This window comes from Pelophylax lessonae, assembly GCF_965119305.1.
Source record: "Pelophylax lessonae genome assembly, chromosome: 13".
Classification (NCBI taxonomy): domain Eukaryota; kingdom Metazoa; phylum Chordata; class Amphibia; order Anura; family Ranidae; genus Pelophylax; species Pelophylax lessonae.
Genome location: NC_138780.1, coordinates 135,736,238 through 135,755,744, shown reverse-complemented (window position 1 = coordinate 135,755,744; position 19,507 = coordinate 135,736,238). Strand labels below are relative to the sequence as shown.

At 42.7% G+C, this 19,507-nt stretch overlaps 1 protein-coding gene across 1 annotated transcript in view; it reads left to right on the top strand.

The window, feature by feature from the left end:
• The first annotated feature begins 297 nt into the window (after positions 1-297).
• LOC309569467 (transmembrane protein 151B) overlaps positions 298-19,507 on the top strand; it is a 90,661-nt gene continuing 71,451 nt past the window's right edge. The window contains exon 1 of the mRNA XM_082275312.1: positions 298-1,497. Coding sequence (XP_082131438.1) covers positions 1,393-1,497 — 105 coding nt within the window. The 5' untranslated portion in view covers positions 298-1,392. The remainder of the gene's footprint in view (positions 1,498-19,507) is intronic.

The window sequence follows — 19,507 nt, the reverse complement described above, 5'->3', positions numbered from 1 at the left end:
TTTAGAGTCAAAGATTTATGTTGATTTTCCCCCACTAACCAGTAGAAAAGTGAACCGAAATTTTTAAATAAAATTCTACTGGTGAATAGCCGGATTTAGTTGCTCAAACTGGTTATATAAAATAGTTGAAAAAAAATCATAAACTTAAGCAAAAAATCCAAAACACATATTTGGATGTTGCAATAGACCAACAGAAGTGTTTGTGTCATTTCTTCTCTTGCACACATCTTCTACATCAGCATACACAGTAATTAAATGCAAAGGCTGTCTTTTCCCAGTAGATATGTACCAAGGCGTGTTCTTCATCTCACCTTCAAAGCTCGACACCTCTTTGTACTTCCTGATATCACTGCTCTGATCTCCAATTATGCCCTTGGTTGGTTTTAGCACTTTAAAGAAATATGTCTGCTATCCCCGTCCCTTTCCATTATCTCCGCTGACCTCACATGAAACATTTCTCCCTGCCTGTGACCTGCCTGTATGAAGCACAGCACTGCCAGCGTTTAATTCCCACCTGCAACTCCCAACAGGATTTTCATCTTGCTGGTACACCATCATAGCCATAAATAGAACAAGACTGGAATAATTGGTGAGTAGTATTGCAGACCAGAAAAGTCTGAGCCTTTAGCATCAATGCAGGAAAAAGACAATCTGTCTCTGGAAGACTGATGATGGTGATTAAGAGGACCAAGGTACCTGGAGCACTATGAGTGCCCTTAGAGTGCACCTGAAAAATGGCTTGCAGGATTAAATGGACCATACAGTGCAGCAGATCTATTTGTGATGGGGAGGGCTCTGCATCTGGAGGTGTATGCATCTGAAGTCATTGATGGTGCAGCAGGTAAACACTAACTGCTGAAAGACAATGATGGGCTGTAGTGAGCCTGTGTGTGTGTTCTGATACCTCCAGCTCTGTGATTTATTGCTGAGGAAGAAACAAGGGGTGTGCACACAACTGAGACATCAGAAGGAGAAAAAAGGAAAGCTGGCATTTATCCTGTCACATCTCCAGGGAGCCAAGATTATTTAGCCAGCTGCTGCGTTTTTCTTGAAGTTTCCTTCAGCCCTGCAATAAGGTGCCAACCACTTTGCCCACTCTGCCATTTCTGGTCCTGCAGATAAGGTGACCCTTGCATCTCCTGTGGAGGGCTTTTAGCTGTCTCCTTCCTCTCTTCAACATATGGGCTGCAGATGAGTGTGAAGCAGGGAGGGGAGAGGATCTATAGCTCTTTTCTTTATGTACAAGACTGAAGAACTGCATTAGAGATGGGGTGCAGCCTGCAGATTTGCCTGGGTGCTGCATGCTCCAAGTGATGATGCTTTCTCGTCTTTTGGCCGATCGGACTTCCAGACACTGCAGCAGGGTGAGCTGGAAAAATAGCATGGCAAAGGATGTCTGCTGAAGTGGAAAGTGAAGCGGCTGCTGAAAACCAAGCCAATACCCCAGGTGAAAACACTACTACTGCTACTACTCCAGAAGTGGATGTGAGAGAAGAGGTGAGCATTGAAGGTCATCTGTGCTACTGTCAAATACTACTACTTAGTACAAACACAGCATAACTAAAACTTCATCTGTTCTTGTTTATGTATGCATCCATTGCCAGTCTATCCATATATGCATTATTATCTCATGGCTATAGGGCTTATGGCTTATTTCATATGCAATGATGCTCATCGACCCATAGCAACCAATCAGATCAGCGTTTCCTCAATTTAGAGACGCGAAAACATTGATTTTTAATCAACGTTTGCAGCTGTTGGTTGCTGCACTTTGTACATTGCTTTTTGCATGATTAAAGGCCAGTGTCACAGGTGTCATAATTGTTATATGACATGTGTGTTATATTACAGCTCTGCACATTGCATACACCAATAGGACAACCGTGCAAAAGAGAAGCCACAAGAAGTAACCAAGGCGACCAATCATAAATCAGATTTCAGCAGAGAATAATGGACAGCCTAAAGAATGCCAGTTCTTAAAATGTTGCCGTACAGCACTGTTCTTTTTTTTTTAAACTAAGCCAAACAGTTGGGGTGATTTACTAAAGGAGTTAAGAAAATGCACACAATAAATTGTGAAAATAGTTGCTCCAATCAAGTGCAGATGAAATAAGTCAACTGGAATTTGCTTTTTAAGGATTGGATAATTAAAGTGCAAATTTACACCATTTGTTGTGTGCATTTTCTTAACTCCTTTAGTAAATCAGCCTTAATGTGTTCCATTCATTTTCAGCATCAGAGTAGGTGTCAGTACCAGGGATTTGTCAGCCTGCAGCCGAGCAGGGGTTAAGCTGCTGGTAGTAAAGTGCCCAGGCTGCAGTGCTCAGCATCCTTCTTCTGCTGCTGCTGTGTACACTGCCCTGCTGATGAGAGATGCGGGGAACCAATGTGCTGCTATGAGATAAGGCAGACATCTAGGGAATACTACAGAGCAGCAAATTACAGAGGCTCCCAGCCCAACAATCAAGAAGGACGTGTTCAATGCAGAGCCTTGCAGGTCATATTATATTCCTGCAGGCTGCCCACCCTTATGTGCCCAACGCGGCACTCTGGGAGAAAGGCTGCGCGAAGTGTAACGACAACAATACTTATCTCTTTGTCAATGCTGCATTGAACGCTTTGCAGGCATGAAGCTGAAAACACTGCAGTTCCCTCTCCCTTGTATTCTCAGGCACTCATTGGGATTGCTGGGATACTTGCTGTAAGGGAAAGGGTTAAAGCAATAAGCTGGCTCAGTGAAGGCGCCATAATAGTAAATTGGTGTTTAAATCATATTGGAAGAGTTAAAGGCCAACTCCAACCAAAACTGATACTTCACTTTGAAGTAGGATACATCAAATTTATTCACCTGACAAGTTTTTATTTCACTTAGTTTTCTCCGATTTAGTTTTTGTCCCCACCGCCACAAGGAAAGTGAAACTCTCTTTACAGCTAGGTTCATACTATGTTAATTTTTTGTCTTATGAGAAGCTGGCAGGTGATTCAACCACAGAAATAATCCAAAATATCATGCAGAAATTAGTGAATGACTGGACTCTAATAAAAACAATGTATTTATTGTAGAATATCCATAAAAAAATATGATACAGCAGGAGGAGTGAGACTACCAAGGCTGTTCACGCTATAGAGCACTATAGACTAGCTAAGTAAAATATCAGTTTCGGCATTAAAGTGATATTAAACTCTCATTTTCTAAGCCTTTTCAGCAGCTGATTAAATTACTTACTGAATATGCAGCTTCTTCATCTTTTAATCCTTGCCTATGTTGCAGTTTATGTTGGTGCCATAATTACTGCCCTAGGTTTCCAGTTTCAGGGTGTCTCCTTTCCAGTGGCGGCTGGTGCAGTGGCGCCGCCCCCCCTATTGAAAATTCGCTATTGTCACACATATCCTCCTCCTGGCCAATCAGGAAGTGGGTCATGAGACCTGTTTCCCGATTGGCCAAAAGGAGAGGCCATGGTATTGGCCAAGGAGGAGGGAGGAGACGCCAGGGAAGCCGCCGCCGGAGATGAAGCTGATGGGAGGCTTTTAATGGGGCCAGTTAGGAGTGTTTCAGGGCATCTTTAGTGCTTTAATGTAAGTGAGCCGGCGATGGGGGGAGGGGTGTGCGACCTGGCGAGCTGGTGTGGTCCGCCTGCCGCCCCCCCAGCCCATGGAGCACCAGCTGCAACTGCTCCTTTCTCTTCAAGCATCCTATAGAGCAGTGATGGCGAACCTTGGCACCCCAGATGTTTTGGGGCTACATTTCCCATGATGCTCCTGTACTCTGCAGTGTAGCTGAGCATCATGGGAAATGTAGTTCTAAAACATCTGGTGTGCCAAGGTTCACCATCACTGCTATAGAGCCACCCTTGCATGCAGAGACTACAGTTCTGTCTCCTTATAAAGGGAATTACTCTCTTTTAAACTCAGGGTATTTTTTGCCATCATCCCATAGACATAATTAACACATTTTTTTATCCTCTATTTTGTAGCTTTTGAAAGGCAGCTATTAATTGCAATAAGGACATTTAAATTCTATAATTATTATTATTATTTTTTAATAATTATAGTATTTAATTTTCCGTATTGCAATAATTAGTTGCCTTTAAAATCCCATAAAATAGAGGATGGAAATAATGTGTTAACAGTTCTGTCTCCTTACACTGTGTGCATCCATAGAAACACACAGCCCCATAGCCTAGGATTATTAGACACTCCCCTGCTCCTCCCTCCTCCTCTCACCAATCTTCAACAACCTGAAAATAATACCAGAGGGTGCACCCACCTAGCGCATTACCAACATAATCATTTATTTAACATTTAAGAGTAATCTACTTACAAGCTTGGTGTCTGAGGATGTGTCCTGAAAGGGCAGCAGGACCACTGGCATCATACACACCATTTGGACAAGAACCAAGTGAGAGAGATACATACACATATCCCCAAACACCACAACTGAGCGCAGGAAAGATTTACCTTCAACAACCTAATAGACTGGTCCAGCCTGCACTGCCCACTGTTAAAGCGCTTGTTACCACAACACTTCATATTCCTGATATGTGCCTGCTGTACCATGTACTTGTATGTGGAAGAATCTAAAAACTGACCCTAAGCAGGAGAGCACACTGTAGTCAGTCAGTCAGTAGCTGTGCTGGGAACTCAGCCTGCTCTCCTCCAATAATCTGACTTGTCCTGACACGCCGCCACTGCACAACCATTCACTGGGAAGCTCAGTGTGCTTCTGCTTCTCCTCCCTCCAGCCCTTATGCAGCTTAGAACAGAGGGAATGTAATAATATATAAAAAAAGGGGAAAAAAGGTATTTATATTCTTTTATATCTATACAAAAATGTTTTGCCTTTCATTTTTTTCACCATTATTTTAAACTGAATGGGTTGTTTTACAAGGTGATCATTTACAATCACTTTAACTCTTTCCTATGAAGACCAGAAGTTCAGGGAAGCAGCAATGAGAGAGCAGGAGGCAGCAGCATTGAAATCTGGGTCAAGGTTACATAGTTACATAGCTAGTCAATAAAAAACAAAAAACAGTAATGAAAATACAACCATACAATCCCATATATACAATCCTATATCCACAGTTGATCCAGAGGAATGTGGAAAACCCCAGCAAAGCATGATCCAATTTGCTACAGCAGGGGAAACAAATTCCTTCCTGATCCCCCGAGAGGCAATCAGATATTCCCTGGATCAACTTTACCAAAAAATATTATTACCCAGTTATATTATTTACACCTAGGAAAGAATCCAGGGCTTTTTTTTAAAGCATACTAGTGAACTGGCCAGAACCACATCTGAAGGGAGTATATTCCACATTTTCACAGCTCTTACTGTGAAGAAACCTTTCCATATTTAGAGATGAAATCTCTTTTCCTCTAGATGTAAACAGTGCCCCTTTGTCCTCTGTGATGTGAGTCAGGGCAGGATGACTGATCCTGACAGCTCCTCTGGTGCCTCATCCTGTTTCTGGGACATTAAATAATGTTCTAGAGCTAGTGGGTGGGGGTTAGGAGGAGCTACCTGGAATATTTGTGAGGCCTCAACCAATCCCCAGTGGTGGGTTGGCAGGGGGCAGAGCTTACCTCATTGATGGGCATGAGCCATGCCAGCAGGGGCCGTCAGGTGGAAGAAGGAGATACAGTGTTGAGGCGGCTGTCATGGCCTTTGAGTCACCCCCTAGTCTTGGAGAGGGGTGTCCTGCCTCGGGCGCGGGCTTGGGTGCTGGAAGGATCCTGCCATAACACCCAGAAGGAAGCTCTCCCTATTGCTTGATGCATGGGAGCAAGAGAGGACAGCGTGAGTAGATCAGCAATGCTGGGGTCTGACAATAGGGAGAGACTGCCACATGTCTTCCTGAAGACAGCGGTGTGCTTAAGTCTTTTTTACATAATACAAGTGCAAAAAAGACAAAAAACAAACTATAGGTTGGTACACTCGAACCACATGAGCAAGTCAGATCATAAGGATGATACAAGTAACACTAACTGCCGGTTCACACTATTACGACTTGCCAGGCAACTTGATCAGCCTGGCAAGTCGTGCACCGTCGGGTCCATTGAGTAGTACAGGACCGGTTCTAATAGGAGTGACACAAGTTGCTCCGACTTAGAAAAAGGGTCCTGTACTACTTCGGGGCGACCTGGAGGCGACTTGCATAGACATTCATTGTATGAAGTCTGTGCAAGTCGCACCGAAGTCGCGTTGCACGCAACTTCACAGGTCGCCCCCTAAGTTGGAGCGACCTAGTGTGAACGGGGTGTAAGGGCTGGTGCTCAGTAAAATGATAAAATACACATTCTCCCAAGACCCAGGTACCTAGGGAAGTAACTAGGGATCGACCAATTATCAGCAATGCCGATGTATCGGGGGCCGATATGCACTTACCCGATATATCGGAATCGGCCCCTGAGGTTACCAATATTGCTGATATTTAGGGAAAGTACATGTACCGTAGTGATGCCCTCAGCTAGAGGCATCACCCCGGTACCAGTGTCCATAGCCGACGATTGACGTCCCCCCCCTCCCGCCGACTTCTGTGGCTCGCCGGGGTCTTCCATCCCACCGGGAGACCCGGGTATCCTACCTCCACCGCCGCCGAAGAGAAGACTAGATCAAAGCCGCATTCGGCTCTGATCGGGTCTCCATGTAAAAAACATGGAAGTGATGTCATGACATCACTTCCAGGTACTAGCGCCGAATTAAAAAACCTGACAGCATTCAAAACAGCCAAACTTGGCGTTCTGAATGCTTTTCAGTGCCAAGGAGGGGTTTGGGGTCTTTTAGTACCTTTGGAAAAATAAAAATAAAAAAATTTTTTTTACATGTCCGAAAATATCAGCCGATATCCGATGACCAAAATATTGGTATCGGTATCGGTTTTGAAAAAACAATATCGGTCGCTCACTAGAAGTAACCTCTTATCGGAGCACATATGTAAAATACCACAATTATAATTGTATTTAATTACCCAACAGTATACTGATTAGTCATCTATAGCATCTGCATTTGTAGAAGGGGCTTCCACCCGTATGTCCCACACTTTGTGAAATTTTTGGCACAGCTGCGAGATAAATAAGTGACCTTATACAAGGGCAGAGCCAAACTGACCAACTTTTTCCAAAAATGAATTGATGGTGCACATGGGGATTTCCACCAGAGAACTACGGCCTTGCGTGCATAGTAAAGCCCCATAAGGGTTCTGACTGCCCGGGGCCAAGAAGTCAACAAGTCCAAACAGACACACCTCTACTGTTAGCGGAATTTGAACGGTGGTGACAGACATTATGCATGTGCTGACCTCAGACCAAAAAAGTTTTGTTCTGGGAATGGGACCAGAACACATAAGTAAAGTCTGCTGAGGGAGAAGCACACCTCCAACATGAGTCTGTTTTAGAAGGGTATATTTTGTGTAAACGCATGGCTGTGAAATAGACCCTATGAAAAAAATGTAAATTGAATTAATCTGTCCCTGGAGGGGACCAAGTGAGAGAAGGAGCACCCCCACATTTGGTGTGCCTAAATCTTCATATTTTCCTGGGAGATCTCCAGAGAGTCAGTCGGGTGGGCTGGTGAGAGTCAGCCGGGTGGGCTGGTGAGAGTCAGTCGGGTGGGCTGGTGAGAGTCAGCCAGGAGGGCTGGTGAAAGTCAGTCGGGTGGGCTGGTGAGAGTCAGCCGGGTGGGCTGGTGAAAGTCAGTCGGGTGGGCTGGTGAGAGTCAGCCGAAAGGGCTGGTGGAGTCAGCCGGGTGGGCTGGTGGAGTCAGCCGGGTGGGCTGGTGAGAGTCAGTCGGGTGGGCTGGTGAGAGTCAGCCGGGTGGGCTGGTGGAGTCAGCCGGATGGGCTGGTGAGAGTCAGTCGGGTGGGCTGGTGAGAGTCAGCCGGGAGGGCTGGTGAAAGTCAGTCGGGTGGGCTGGTGAGAGTCGTCTGGAGGACTGGTGTAAAGAGTTAGCCTGTAGGGCTAATGAAAGGGGCAGCTGATGCCAGGTGGGTTGGTGCCTGAAGAGGCGGTGCTGGGATCAGTAACCACAGTATTTTGCTACACAACAAGGGGCTGCGAGTTCCTGCCTGTAAAAGTCTGACTGAGAGTCTGTCAGATCAACAAACAGTGATTCCGCTGGTGCCAGTGTGCAAGTGTGTGCAGGAGGTAAGTAGAGAACACTGTATATAGACTGTATATAGGAAAATGTCCCTGAAGTTGTTTCTGAAGTTTTGCTAAAGTCAAGTGGGCATCCCATAACCTCCCATCCCCACATCCCCATCCAAGTTATTAACCCACAATAAATAAGAAAAAAACAAAGTCACGGACTGTTCTCTGACTCTGGAGTGCTTGTGAAGATTTGGTGTGCCAGGCTGTGCAGAAGTGGGGGATTCAGTTCATCAGCAATCTCTACAGGGGTGTGATACATGACAATCGAGGGAAAACGAAACAAGCTTTAACCAGACACTGACAGAAGTCACAAGACTGCTGTAACTGTTGATGAGAAAAGGTATTTAGCAGTTTATATTTACTAAAATTATTGCATTTCCATGTTCTGTGTACTGTCGGAGACCAGATATAGTGAATGCAGGCTCCTGGGTTTAGTAACATTTTATGTACAACATTTTTCGAAAATTAAAACAAACAAAAACACAAAGAGCAAAGCTGCGCAAAACAAGGAAAAAAAAAATTATTAAATGAAAAGAGAAAGTCATAACACTCGACTTGAAACTAGAAATAATGCTCAGTTAGGCAAACCTGGCTCATCCTAATTTAAAGGAGATCATAAGTTGGCTAAGACTAGAACCCGTAACTGGTCTCATGGTAGTTATGCACTGCACAAGAGCAAGTATCAGTAAAAGTAAAGTAAACCAAAAAAGAATAAAACATATTCTATCCAATTGTACCGACTGCACGTAGGTTCTAAAATAATGATCAGTTTAAAATCAAAGATGAGGAAGGCTAACGGATAAGTGTGAGGGTGTCTTGACATAAATACTAGGGATCGACCGATTATTGGGGACCGATATGCACTTTGCCCGATATATCGGTATCGGCCCCTGAGATTACCGATATTGCCGATATTTCGGGAAAGTGCTTGTACCGGAGTGATGCCTGCAGCTAGAGGCATCACCCTGGTAACAGGGTCCATAGCCAACGGTCGGCTGTCTTGTAATGACAACCGATGCACCTGAGAAGCCGCTTGGCTGTCATTACAAGGAAGCCCTTCTGCTGCCTTCCGTGGCTTGCCCGGGTCTCCCATCCCACCGGGAGACCCAGGCATCCTACCTGCATGGCCGCCAAAGAGAAGACCCGTTCAAAGCCACATTCAGCTCTGATCGGGTCTCCATGTAAAAAAAACAGAGGTGATGTCATGACATCACGTCCGGGTACTCGGCGGCAAATTAAAAAAAAATGCGAGCACTCAAAACAGCCAAACTTGGCATTTTGAATGCTTATAAGTACAGAGGAGAGGTTTGGGGTCAAAATTTTTTTTAAATGTCCGAAAATATCGGCCAAAATATCGGTATCGGCAATAAAAAAACGATATTGGTCGATCACTAATAAATACTATGTGCAATTAATCCCTTTTTAATGGCCTAAAGCTTGTGGACACCCTTCAATCGCACAAAATCAGGTCCATGACAAGTTTCTTGAGTTTGGTGTGGAGGAACTCAAGTGGCCTGCACAATGCCCTGACTTCAACTCTTTTGAATACCAGTGTGATACACTGGAACGCCAGTATCAAGACAGGCGTTCTCATTCAACATCAGTACCTGACTTCCCAAAAGTTTTTTAGTCTGAACGGGTACAAATTTCCACAGACACACTTAGAGAGCCTTCCTGGAAGAGTAGCGGCTTTTAAAGTTGCAAGGAGGGGTTAGCTTCATATCAATGATCATGGTTTTGGAGTGGGATATCCAACAAGGTCATACCGTATAGGTGTGATGGACAGCTATTCACAAACCTTTGGCCATATAGTGTATTATTGTATGTGTGTATAAAATGGGTTAGGAAAGAAAGGAAGAACCTACATGAACTAAAGGTTTATAATGGGGAACAAAGTCAAATGCATGTATTATCATACACTTCTGACAAATGTATTTAAAAACAGGAGAGTGAAGGTATCTATATTGTGAATTGTATTTATAACATATACCGATCACCTATGCAAGTACAGGTCTCTTGATGTCAGGAATGGTCAAACTTTTCTTGTTGCCACAAGGAAAACTAAACACACATTAGTTTCTTCTCAAAGCCCAACTCTAGGAAAAAATAAAAATCCTCCCTCACGGTGGGTATGCCCCTGCACTGCAAGGGTTAAATCAAAATGACAGGAAAACAATTATTACTTATCACTATTTTTAGTTTTACTGCTACAGGGCAGCATCTCTGTGCTGGATCATGTGTATATATACCTTCTGGTCAGGGGCGCTGCCAGCTCGATGTCCGCCGGCACCCACCGATCCTTCAGCAGAGAGGCAGAATGGTGGCCTGCCTATGTAAACAAGGCAGATCGCAGTTCTGCCAGTAGGGAAGGCATGGATCCTGTGATCCTGCAAAGCAGGGACATGGATCAATGCCTTTCCCTAGTAAAAGCAACTCCCACAGTACACAAACACACTAGCTAGGCACACAGTTAACCCTTTGATCGTCCCTGATGTTAACCCCCTTCCCAGCCAGTGTCATTAGTACAATTCTGTGCAGTGCATTTCTTTTTTAGCACTGATCACTGTATTAGTGTCGCTGGTCCCCATAAAGTGTCAGTTAGTGTCAGAATTGGGCAGACGTGATGAGTAATCTAATATATAAAGTACAAGTGTCTCTGCGTCCAGTCCCTGTGTCTGTGGGATTGCGCTACTGTGCATGTGCCCCATGGACAGCCGTTGGGACTTGGAGCGCAGAGACTTCGGGCAGCTGGGCGAAACTGTTGAAACGGCGGGTGCGCGCTCGCTTGGACTTACTTCTAAGCGGCAGCGGCCGTTACAAGTGGCGATGTCAAGCGAGAGCCGCTCGGTCAGCTCTTCACGGGTCCCCGATGTTGCTAGGGCAACAGGGACGCTATGCGCAGAGCTGGCTACGTCATGCGGCTCTCGCGTTGTTAGAAATAAAACGAGATAAGCGAGAGCCGCTCAGTCAGCTCTGCGCATGTCCACAACGTTGCTAGGGCAACAGGGACGCAGAGCTGACAAAGTCATGCGGCTCTCACGTGATTTAAAAAAAAAAAAAACGTTATTAGGGAGAGTGGCTCAGTAAGAACTGCGCATGTCCCTGAGGTTGCTAGAGCAACAGGGACGCAGTGCACAGTGCGTGACAGGTCGGACAAGGAGGCTGATGAGGGAGAGACTTAAAGATATTAAAAGGACATTGTATGAGGAAACTTATACTTGGAATTGCATGAGGAAACTTATACTTGGCAAACCCTTTGACTGTAATTATTGTGGTGAAAAAAGTGAATAGAGCCATGATTCATTTTTAAAGGAAAAAAGCTGTTGCTGTCAGGAAAAGGATCATTTAAACAGAGGAAAAAACCTGTCACACTCAGCAAAGCAAATCTGCGACTGTAGAAACGCTGTTAAAGGGACATTGCCTGATTGAAATCTACCACTATAAGTGCATTACTGTAAAAAAAAAACTAAAAAAAAAACGCAGAACATAGACACGCTATTAAAGGGACATTTATAAGAAAACTGACTTTAGTAGCAAAGTACGCCGACAGAAAATCTGCGAGTGTGATTGCGAAACCTTACAAAAAAATGGAAAGTAAAGACACGTTTTGAACGGGACATTTGCAAATAGAAAGACTACCGACGCAAAACACGCCTGAATGAAATCGGCGACTGTAGGTGCATTACTGTAAAAAAAAAAATCCCAGAATATAGACACGCTATTAAAGGGACATTTATAAGCAAACTGACTTTAGTAGCAAAGTACGCCTTTCTGGAACAAGTCTGTTTTTACAAATGTTTGACCACATATGTTCTAGCGCCCGTTAATTTAACGGGCTTAATGTCTAGTCAGTAATAATACTCACATGGATCATTTGTGAACACTGCTTTACACTATGAGTCCAAGAGATGGACTGGAAAAGAAGTTGGTCTCATCTTGTATCAATAATGAAATGCAATAACAAAATATAGATGGTTAAGGAGCCGACTGATGCTGCTCAGTACCATCACATCTGTTTCCATGACAATGGAATTTACAAATAGGGGGGGATTGTAAACTTGGGCTATCCACTAAAGCTGCCGGGAAACAGCAGCAGGTCAACAAAGGATTCCATTATAACCAGAAAAAACGCTAATAGGGATTTCTGCATTACCTGTAGATTTATTCATTAATGTCTTGACTCTCTAGATGAGTTTACCGTGTCATCAGTAGTAAATCACTTTTCTAGATCTTTGAGTAAAGTTGGCCATATACTAATAGAATGACATTTGAAAATTTGCATTTCAGAATGTTCATTTGATTTGATATCAACGTTCATTTTTTATATTAATGACGAGAAAATTTGAAGGGGCAAGACGAAAAACATTTTCTTGAGTAAACAAATTTCTAACAGCGAGTTTTAGTTTGGGAAATGAGATTCATTCAAAAATTGAATGTTTATTTAAAATTTTGAAATACTTTCAAATGAAAATTGTCAAGTCACTGATGCCATTCTTGAATGTATTGATGAAATTTGTGTTTGTATGGAAATCTATCAGATTATGGCCAGCGTAATTTAGAATGACTCATGGAACGGACAAAGATTGATGATCTCAGCGCTATAGATAATGATAAGAAAGAGATTCCCCAATGTGTAAGTCATCCAGTGTCTCTACAGGTATATTGGCTTTAAAGAGATTTACAGGTTTCCTGTCACTTTAACTACTTTAATACTGGGCACTTTTACCCACTTCCTGCCCAGGCCAATTTTCAGCCTTCAGAGCTGTCGCAATTTGAATGACAATTTTGCAGTCATGCAACACTGTACCCAAATTCATTTTTCTATTATTTTCTTAACACAAATAGAGCTTTCTTTTGGTGGTATTTAATCACTGCTGGGTTTTCTATTTTTTGCTAAAACAAAGGAAAAGCGATCTAAATTTTTGTTATCTAGCTGATATAGTTTATCCATAACACAATTAGAGTCTGTGTCCTGAGCTTAGAGCTTGTGTTAATGGCATCATTTTAAGGCTGGGTTCACACTGGTGCGAATTGGATACGGATTTCCACGCATCCAATTCGCATGTCAGTAGAGTGTGACTGGCTCTCAATAGAGCTGGTTCACACATCCCTGGGACAGCTGTGGAGCGGTTTGAAGGAAAGTCGTGTGCCTCTTCTGGTCCGTTTCAGGTCCGAATTCAGTCAAAAATTCAGACCAAATTCGTACCTGAAACGGTGAACAAACACACCGGACCTCCTGCTGTGAACCGCTCCGCAATCCAGTGTGAACCCGGCCTTAAGTCTGTTTGAGACACTTCTGAGATCATTCAGAATTCATTGGCAGGCACATTTGAGTTGCAGTTTACCTCTTTCTGACTTGCATTTGACCTCCTTTAGGTGGGTTCTGCGTGCCCATATTTACTGTTTCAATTGTCAATGCAAAACCCATTTGGAGCATTGCATACTAGCACATTAGGGCAGATTTACGTTTAAACAAACCCTTCCAGACGTCTGTCACCACTGCCGGCAGTTTCATCTTCTTTCGGTTTTAATCCTGGGTTTGCGGGCTTCAGCTGTTTGAATGGCCAAGCCACAGTGACATTATTCTCACATGGAAGTCTTGGCCGTAGCACAGCGCTCTAAACTGACACCAAGTTCTGTGTGCTGTCAATTCACAGTGCAGTGAACATGCAACCATGTCGTCACTTTTAGTGTGAATATCTCCTAAACACCACAAATTTATGAGATATGCACTGTACCTACAGATAAGCTTTAATACAGACTTACCTGTAGGCAGAGCCATATTTATACCTTGGGGGGCCCATGGCACTTTGGGTTTGGGGGGGTGGCTTATACACAGAGTTGGTTTACATTCTAAATGACACTCACATTTTTAAAATGCACGACACAACATCATTCTGAGGTCACACCTGCCCCCCCCCCCCACACACACACACACACAGTCATAGTGCCCTGTGTGTGGTTTGCTTGAGCCGCCACATTTCATTTTCGAAAAATGATACAACAAACCAGTCTAGAGTTTTACAGATGATGGCCGGCAAAATATTACTTTCCAAGATATCTTTAATAAAAGAAAATATGTTTTTTTATTATACATTTTAGATTTTATTATTAGTTATTCTTTATAATTTTATATATAGTTTTTTTATTGTTTTATATAATTTTTGTATAAGGGTGACCCCTTTTTGTCAGGGGGGCCTGGGGCAATTTCCCCTTTTGCCCCCTTATAAATCCAGCCCGGCCTGTAGGTACAAGTTAAAAAGTGGAGTTTACTACCACTTTAATGGCTGTGAACCAAGGTATCATTGGATATATTTAGGGGTTTCCTAGAGTAGAGATTTCCTAGAGTAACACATTTACATCTTAACCACTTCCGGACCGCCATCGCATATATACTTCGGCAGGCGGCCTGGCTGCGCGAAATCACGTATAGGTACTTGATTTTGTGCAGGTGTTCTGGGGGCGCGGCTCTCCCACTGTGTTTAGACACAACGGAAGCCAATCAGCAGGTGGCCGCCGTCCACCCACGATCGTGCAGGGGGATGACAGAACGGCCGTCTGCCTATGTAAACAAGAGGAAGAGTGAGATCTTGTGTTTCAGCTAAACTGAAACACAGATCGCTCTTTTCCTCTTTCACATCCATCCCCCACACAGTTAGAAAGCATTCCCTATGAGCACACTAAACCCCTTGATCACCCCTAGTGTTAGCCCCTTCCCTGCCAGTGTCATTTATACAGTTTAGCACTGATCACTGTATTGGTGTCACTGGTCCCCAAAAAGTGTCACTTTTGTCCGCTATAATGTCACAGTCCCACTAAAAATCACTGATTGCCGCCAATACTAGTAAAAACAAAAAAAAAAAAATGCCATAAATCTATCCCATAGTTTGTAGACACTATAACTTTTGCGCAAACCAATCAAAATACACTTATTAGGATTTTTTTTAATCAAAAATATGAAACAGAGTACATATTGGCCTAAATTGATAAAAAAGAAATAGATTTTTAAGATTTTTTTATTGGGAATGTTTTATAGCAAAAAGTAAAAAATATTGTTTTTTTTTTTTGTTTTTTTTTTTTAATTGTCTGTCTTTTTATTGTTTATAGCGCAAAACATAAAAACCGCAGAGGTGATCAAATACCACCAAAAGAAAGCTCTATTTGTAGGGAAAAAAAATACATACATTTTATTTGGGTACAGCGTCGCACTATTGCGCAATTTTCAGGTAAAGCAACGCAGTGCCGTATCGCAAAAAATGGCCTGGTCATTAGGGGGTAAAACCTTCCAGAGCTGAAGTGGTTAAAGGGCCTATTTAAATTAGTGTGGTACATTAATGTGTGTTGTAGGCTTCCAAGGCACTAAAAGTCCAAAAAACTATACATTGCCTAAAATGTTTGACTCAACACTATGGTGCATTGCTCTGCGCATGCATAGCTGCTTGTTGCATTGCCTTGGTGTGTTGGGGTGCTCTGAAAATGATTAGGATTGTAATGCGTCATTGCATGTAATGTGTGTTGCCACCTGCTGTGTCAATGTGTGCATTCTACACATAGATGTACATCAGCTCCTAAGCTGCTACTCTTTAAAAAGGACTATGTTAGCCACAATAATTGGAAAATGGTCAGCGACAAGATATTCTAATCTTTAGAGAAAAGCAGAGCGTTGAAGTGGTAATTATTCAAAGATCAATTAATGGATCCACTTTGAACTACAAATAGTGCCAGAGAAAAAATACTGCAAACAGATTGTAAGAGAGAATTCGGGAGTCAAACCAGCTAATAAAGAGAATTTGAAATGGAGCAGAGCAAGTCAAGCAAATAGAGTTAGATCATTGTTAATTGGTATGCTATATCATTTTATTTCATTTTGTCCACAGTGTGTGATTATCCAGAGCTTCTTACAGGGAGTTCAGTTCAGTTAGATAGCAGTGGTTTATTTCAGCAGCCCTGTGTGCCCTTTGCCTTGTCAGATCTACTGCTATTCAATTAGCAGAACTAATGCTCCCTGCCAAGATAAGGTTTGTAACTGTTCAGGGTGTGTATCAGACCACTGTGGATAGACCGCTGCTCTCCCATAGAAGGAAATGGTCTTTATCCTCACCCTAGTCCATATATATTCATTTTAGGTCAGGGCTGGAGCACAATTCAAAGCAAAACAAATGTAAGACATTTATTGAGCAATGTTTAATACACCCTGCATTAGTCTATTTAGCAGAAAGCTGGAAGTACAGAACATCCTGTATGTGTAAAGATCTGCGTTTTATATATATATATATGTATATATATGTATATATATATATATTTTTTTTTTTTTAATAGCAGACTAATTACAAACTACCAAGAAACAAGTTTTTTTTTTTTAAACAGCCACATTTAGTGCCGGTTCAGACTACCGCGTGCACCGCCACTTCGGCGCGACTTGCATGGACTTCATATAATGAATGTCAATGCAAGTCACTCCGATGTCGCCCCGAAGTAGTACAGGAACTATTTTCTAAGTCGGAGCGACTTGAGTCGCTCCTATTAGAATGGTTCCCGTAGCACTGCATGGACCGCGACATGTCAGGCAAACCAGTCGCCTGACAAGTTGCAGTAGTGTGAATGGGCACTCATAGGTTTATTTACACTAAAGTATGTTGTCCCGCTGCATCTTGAGTATGCCGTCCAGTTCTGGGCACAAGTCCTCAGGAAAGTTGTGCTGGAACTGGAGAGAGTCCAGAGAAGGGCAACAAAGCTAATAAAGGGACTAGAGGATCTCAGCTATGGGGAAAGACTGCAAGCATTAAACTTATTCTCTCTGGAGAAGAGACACCTAAGAGGGGATATGATAGCAATGTACAAATACCATACTGGTAACCTTAGCATAGGGAAAAAAACTTTTCAGTGAAAGGGAATTTAAAAAGACACACAGCCATTAACTGAAATTGGAAGAAAAGCGGTTTAACCTTAGACTGGGTAGAGGGTTATTTACTGTCAGAGCAGTAGGGATGTGGAATTCTCTTCCACAAGCAGTGGTATCAGCAGGGAGCATCAATAGTTTAAAAAACTATTAGATGGGCATTTTAATGATCACAACATACAGGGATATACAATGTGTGCTATTGACTTAAACACAAGCGCACTCACACACCACAGGTTGAACTGGATGGACTGGTGTCTTTTTTCAGCCTTACAAATTATGTAACTATGTAACTATATATGAACCTAATCATTGAAATTGCACTCAAGCATTACCTTGTTATTTTCAAAGTAATTTTCAATCATTTTAAGTCTTCATCTTTTATTACATGCAAAAAAACAAAAACTACTGGTGTGGGTTTCCCCCAAAATTCATCCCTGACCCTATCCAGGTATGCAGCCTGGCTTTACAGGAAAGGAAGGGGCAGTGAGCATGCCCCTCCTGCCTAAACCAGACCAAATGCCACCACCTTGAGGAGGGGCCCTCCCTGCAATGCACCTTGTTTCCAAGTTAATGAGGACAAGGACCTCATCCTACATCCTTTGCCTGGTGGATATGGGGGTCTCCGAGGGAACTTTGGAATCTCAAAGCCCCCTTTAGGTGAGAGGGCCCATAGATATCCATCCCCTTGTTACACATTCTCCAATGAAAAAAAATTTACAAAGTAAATAAACATACGATGTAGAAAAAGTGTACCATTATCCAATGTTGATTGCTACTAGCAGAAGGAATGGTAGCCACACTCCAAATTAAAAACCATAGTTGAAGATTTAATGATTGGTCCAGTGCAAGACAAACCACCTGAACCCCCCCCCCCCCGAAATGTTTCACTCATATTGAGCTTATTCATAGAATGTAAATCCATTGCTCAGCTAAGTAGATCCAATGTCATTCACAATGAGTTAGTCTCTGATGACTCCTACAAACACGACAACCTACGCCGCTGAAGCATTTTATAACATCTGTTGTATAACATCTGTAGGTGCAAAAAGAAAAAAAAAACAACCTGTTGATTCTTCTAGAAATCATGTGAACTGTGCACATGGAGGGATTATAGAGATTAGGTGAAGAAAGAAGGGGTGAAAAGAGGGCTGTGCCTCTTTAAATCCACCATAGATGACGTACATAGGGCTGACACCATCATATGCTTAGGATTTCAGAGCTAAAATGAAATATTTGGCGCACAGAAACCTGGATGCACTATAATAATTCAGTTTGAAGGGTTTCATATAAAAGATGAACCTGTGCGAAAAAAAATCCCAAGTGCGATTTTTGGCAAAAAATCCTTCAAAAATCCCAAATGTGACTTCATACAAATAATCTTGCCATCTGTGCTAAATAAATATTAGTACAGAAAATTAGTTTGTCAATATTTGGTGCAATAGAGGTTTGCAGTAGTGTGCCAAGAGGTTGATGGCGCAGGACACTTACATATTTTACTATGCTAACATATGCCAAATAAATTATGATAAACTATTTGCTGCAACATAATAGTTTATTTGATGTGCAATGCGCTAAAATAAATTGTCACGTGTCACAATTCAAATTCCTCAACAGGCGCCAATCCTATTTTATCTGGCTCACTGTGTTCTCAGCTCAAGGGAAGGTTTAATGGCTCATTATATTTCTGGCACATAAACTGTAATTTTTCTGTACTTGCAGGATGTTTAAAGCGATAAATAATGGTAAAATATGAATTTATTGCAGAAATATATGTTTTTTTGGCTGAATGTACACTTTGAATGTTAAAGCGGTCGTATCCTCAAAAAACAAAAAAACAAAAAAAAAAACAAGCCCTGCAGGACAAAGGCATAATGAGCTAGTGTGCATCGCAGACTAGCTCATTATGAAATGCTTACCTTAGAACGAACCCCCGACACGGTCGCCTGGACACCGCTGAGGCAGCTGACATCTTCCCTCGGCGTCTCTTCCGGGTTCGGCGGCTCCGGCGCTGTGAGTGGCCAGACCCGCAAAGACGTCACTCCCACGCGTGCGTGCAGGAGTTCCCTTTCCGGCAAGGAGCTCTGAAGGTCCTTGTTATAGGCTTACCTGTAGGTAAAAGTTAACAAGGGGAGTATAATACCGCTTTAAGTATAGCTGTAATAAAAGAAGCTGTATACTAATGTTTCTTGCAGCCCATTTGTTCAAATGTTGCTTCTTCAGTTCTAGCCAGCCGCTGAAAGGTGGATGAGTCAAATACCTATTCCTCCAAACAATGGCTTCTCCCATCTGATGTAATGTGACCTGGACATACTTGCCAGTGGGAGAAACCACTGTGTGTTGTGGGACAGTATTTGACTCATCTCCCAATCGAATGCAGAAGGCAGGAAGTGAAGAGGCGGCATTCCAACAAATTGGCTGCTGGAAATGTTAATAGACAGCCTCTTCTATTAGAGATATGCC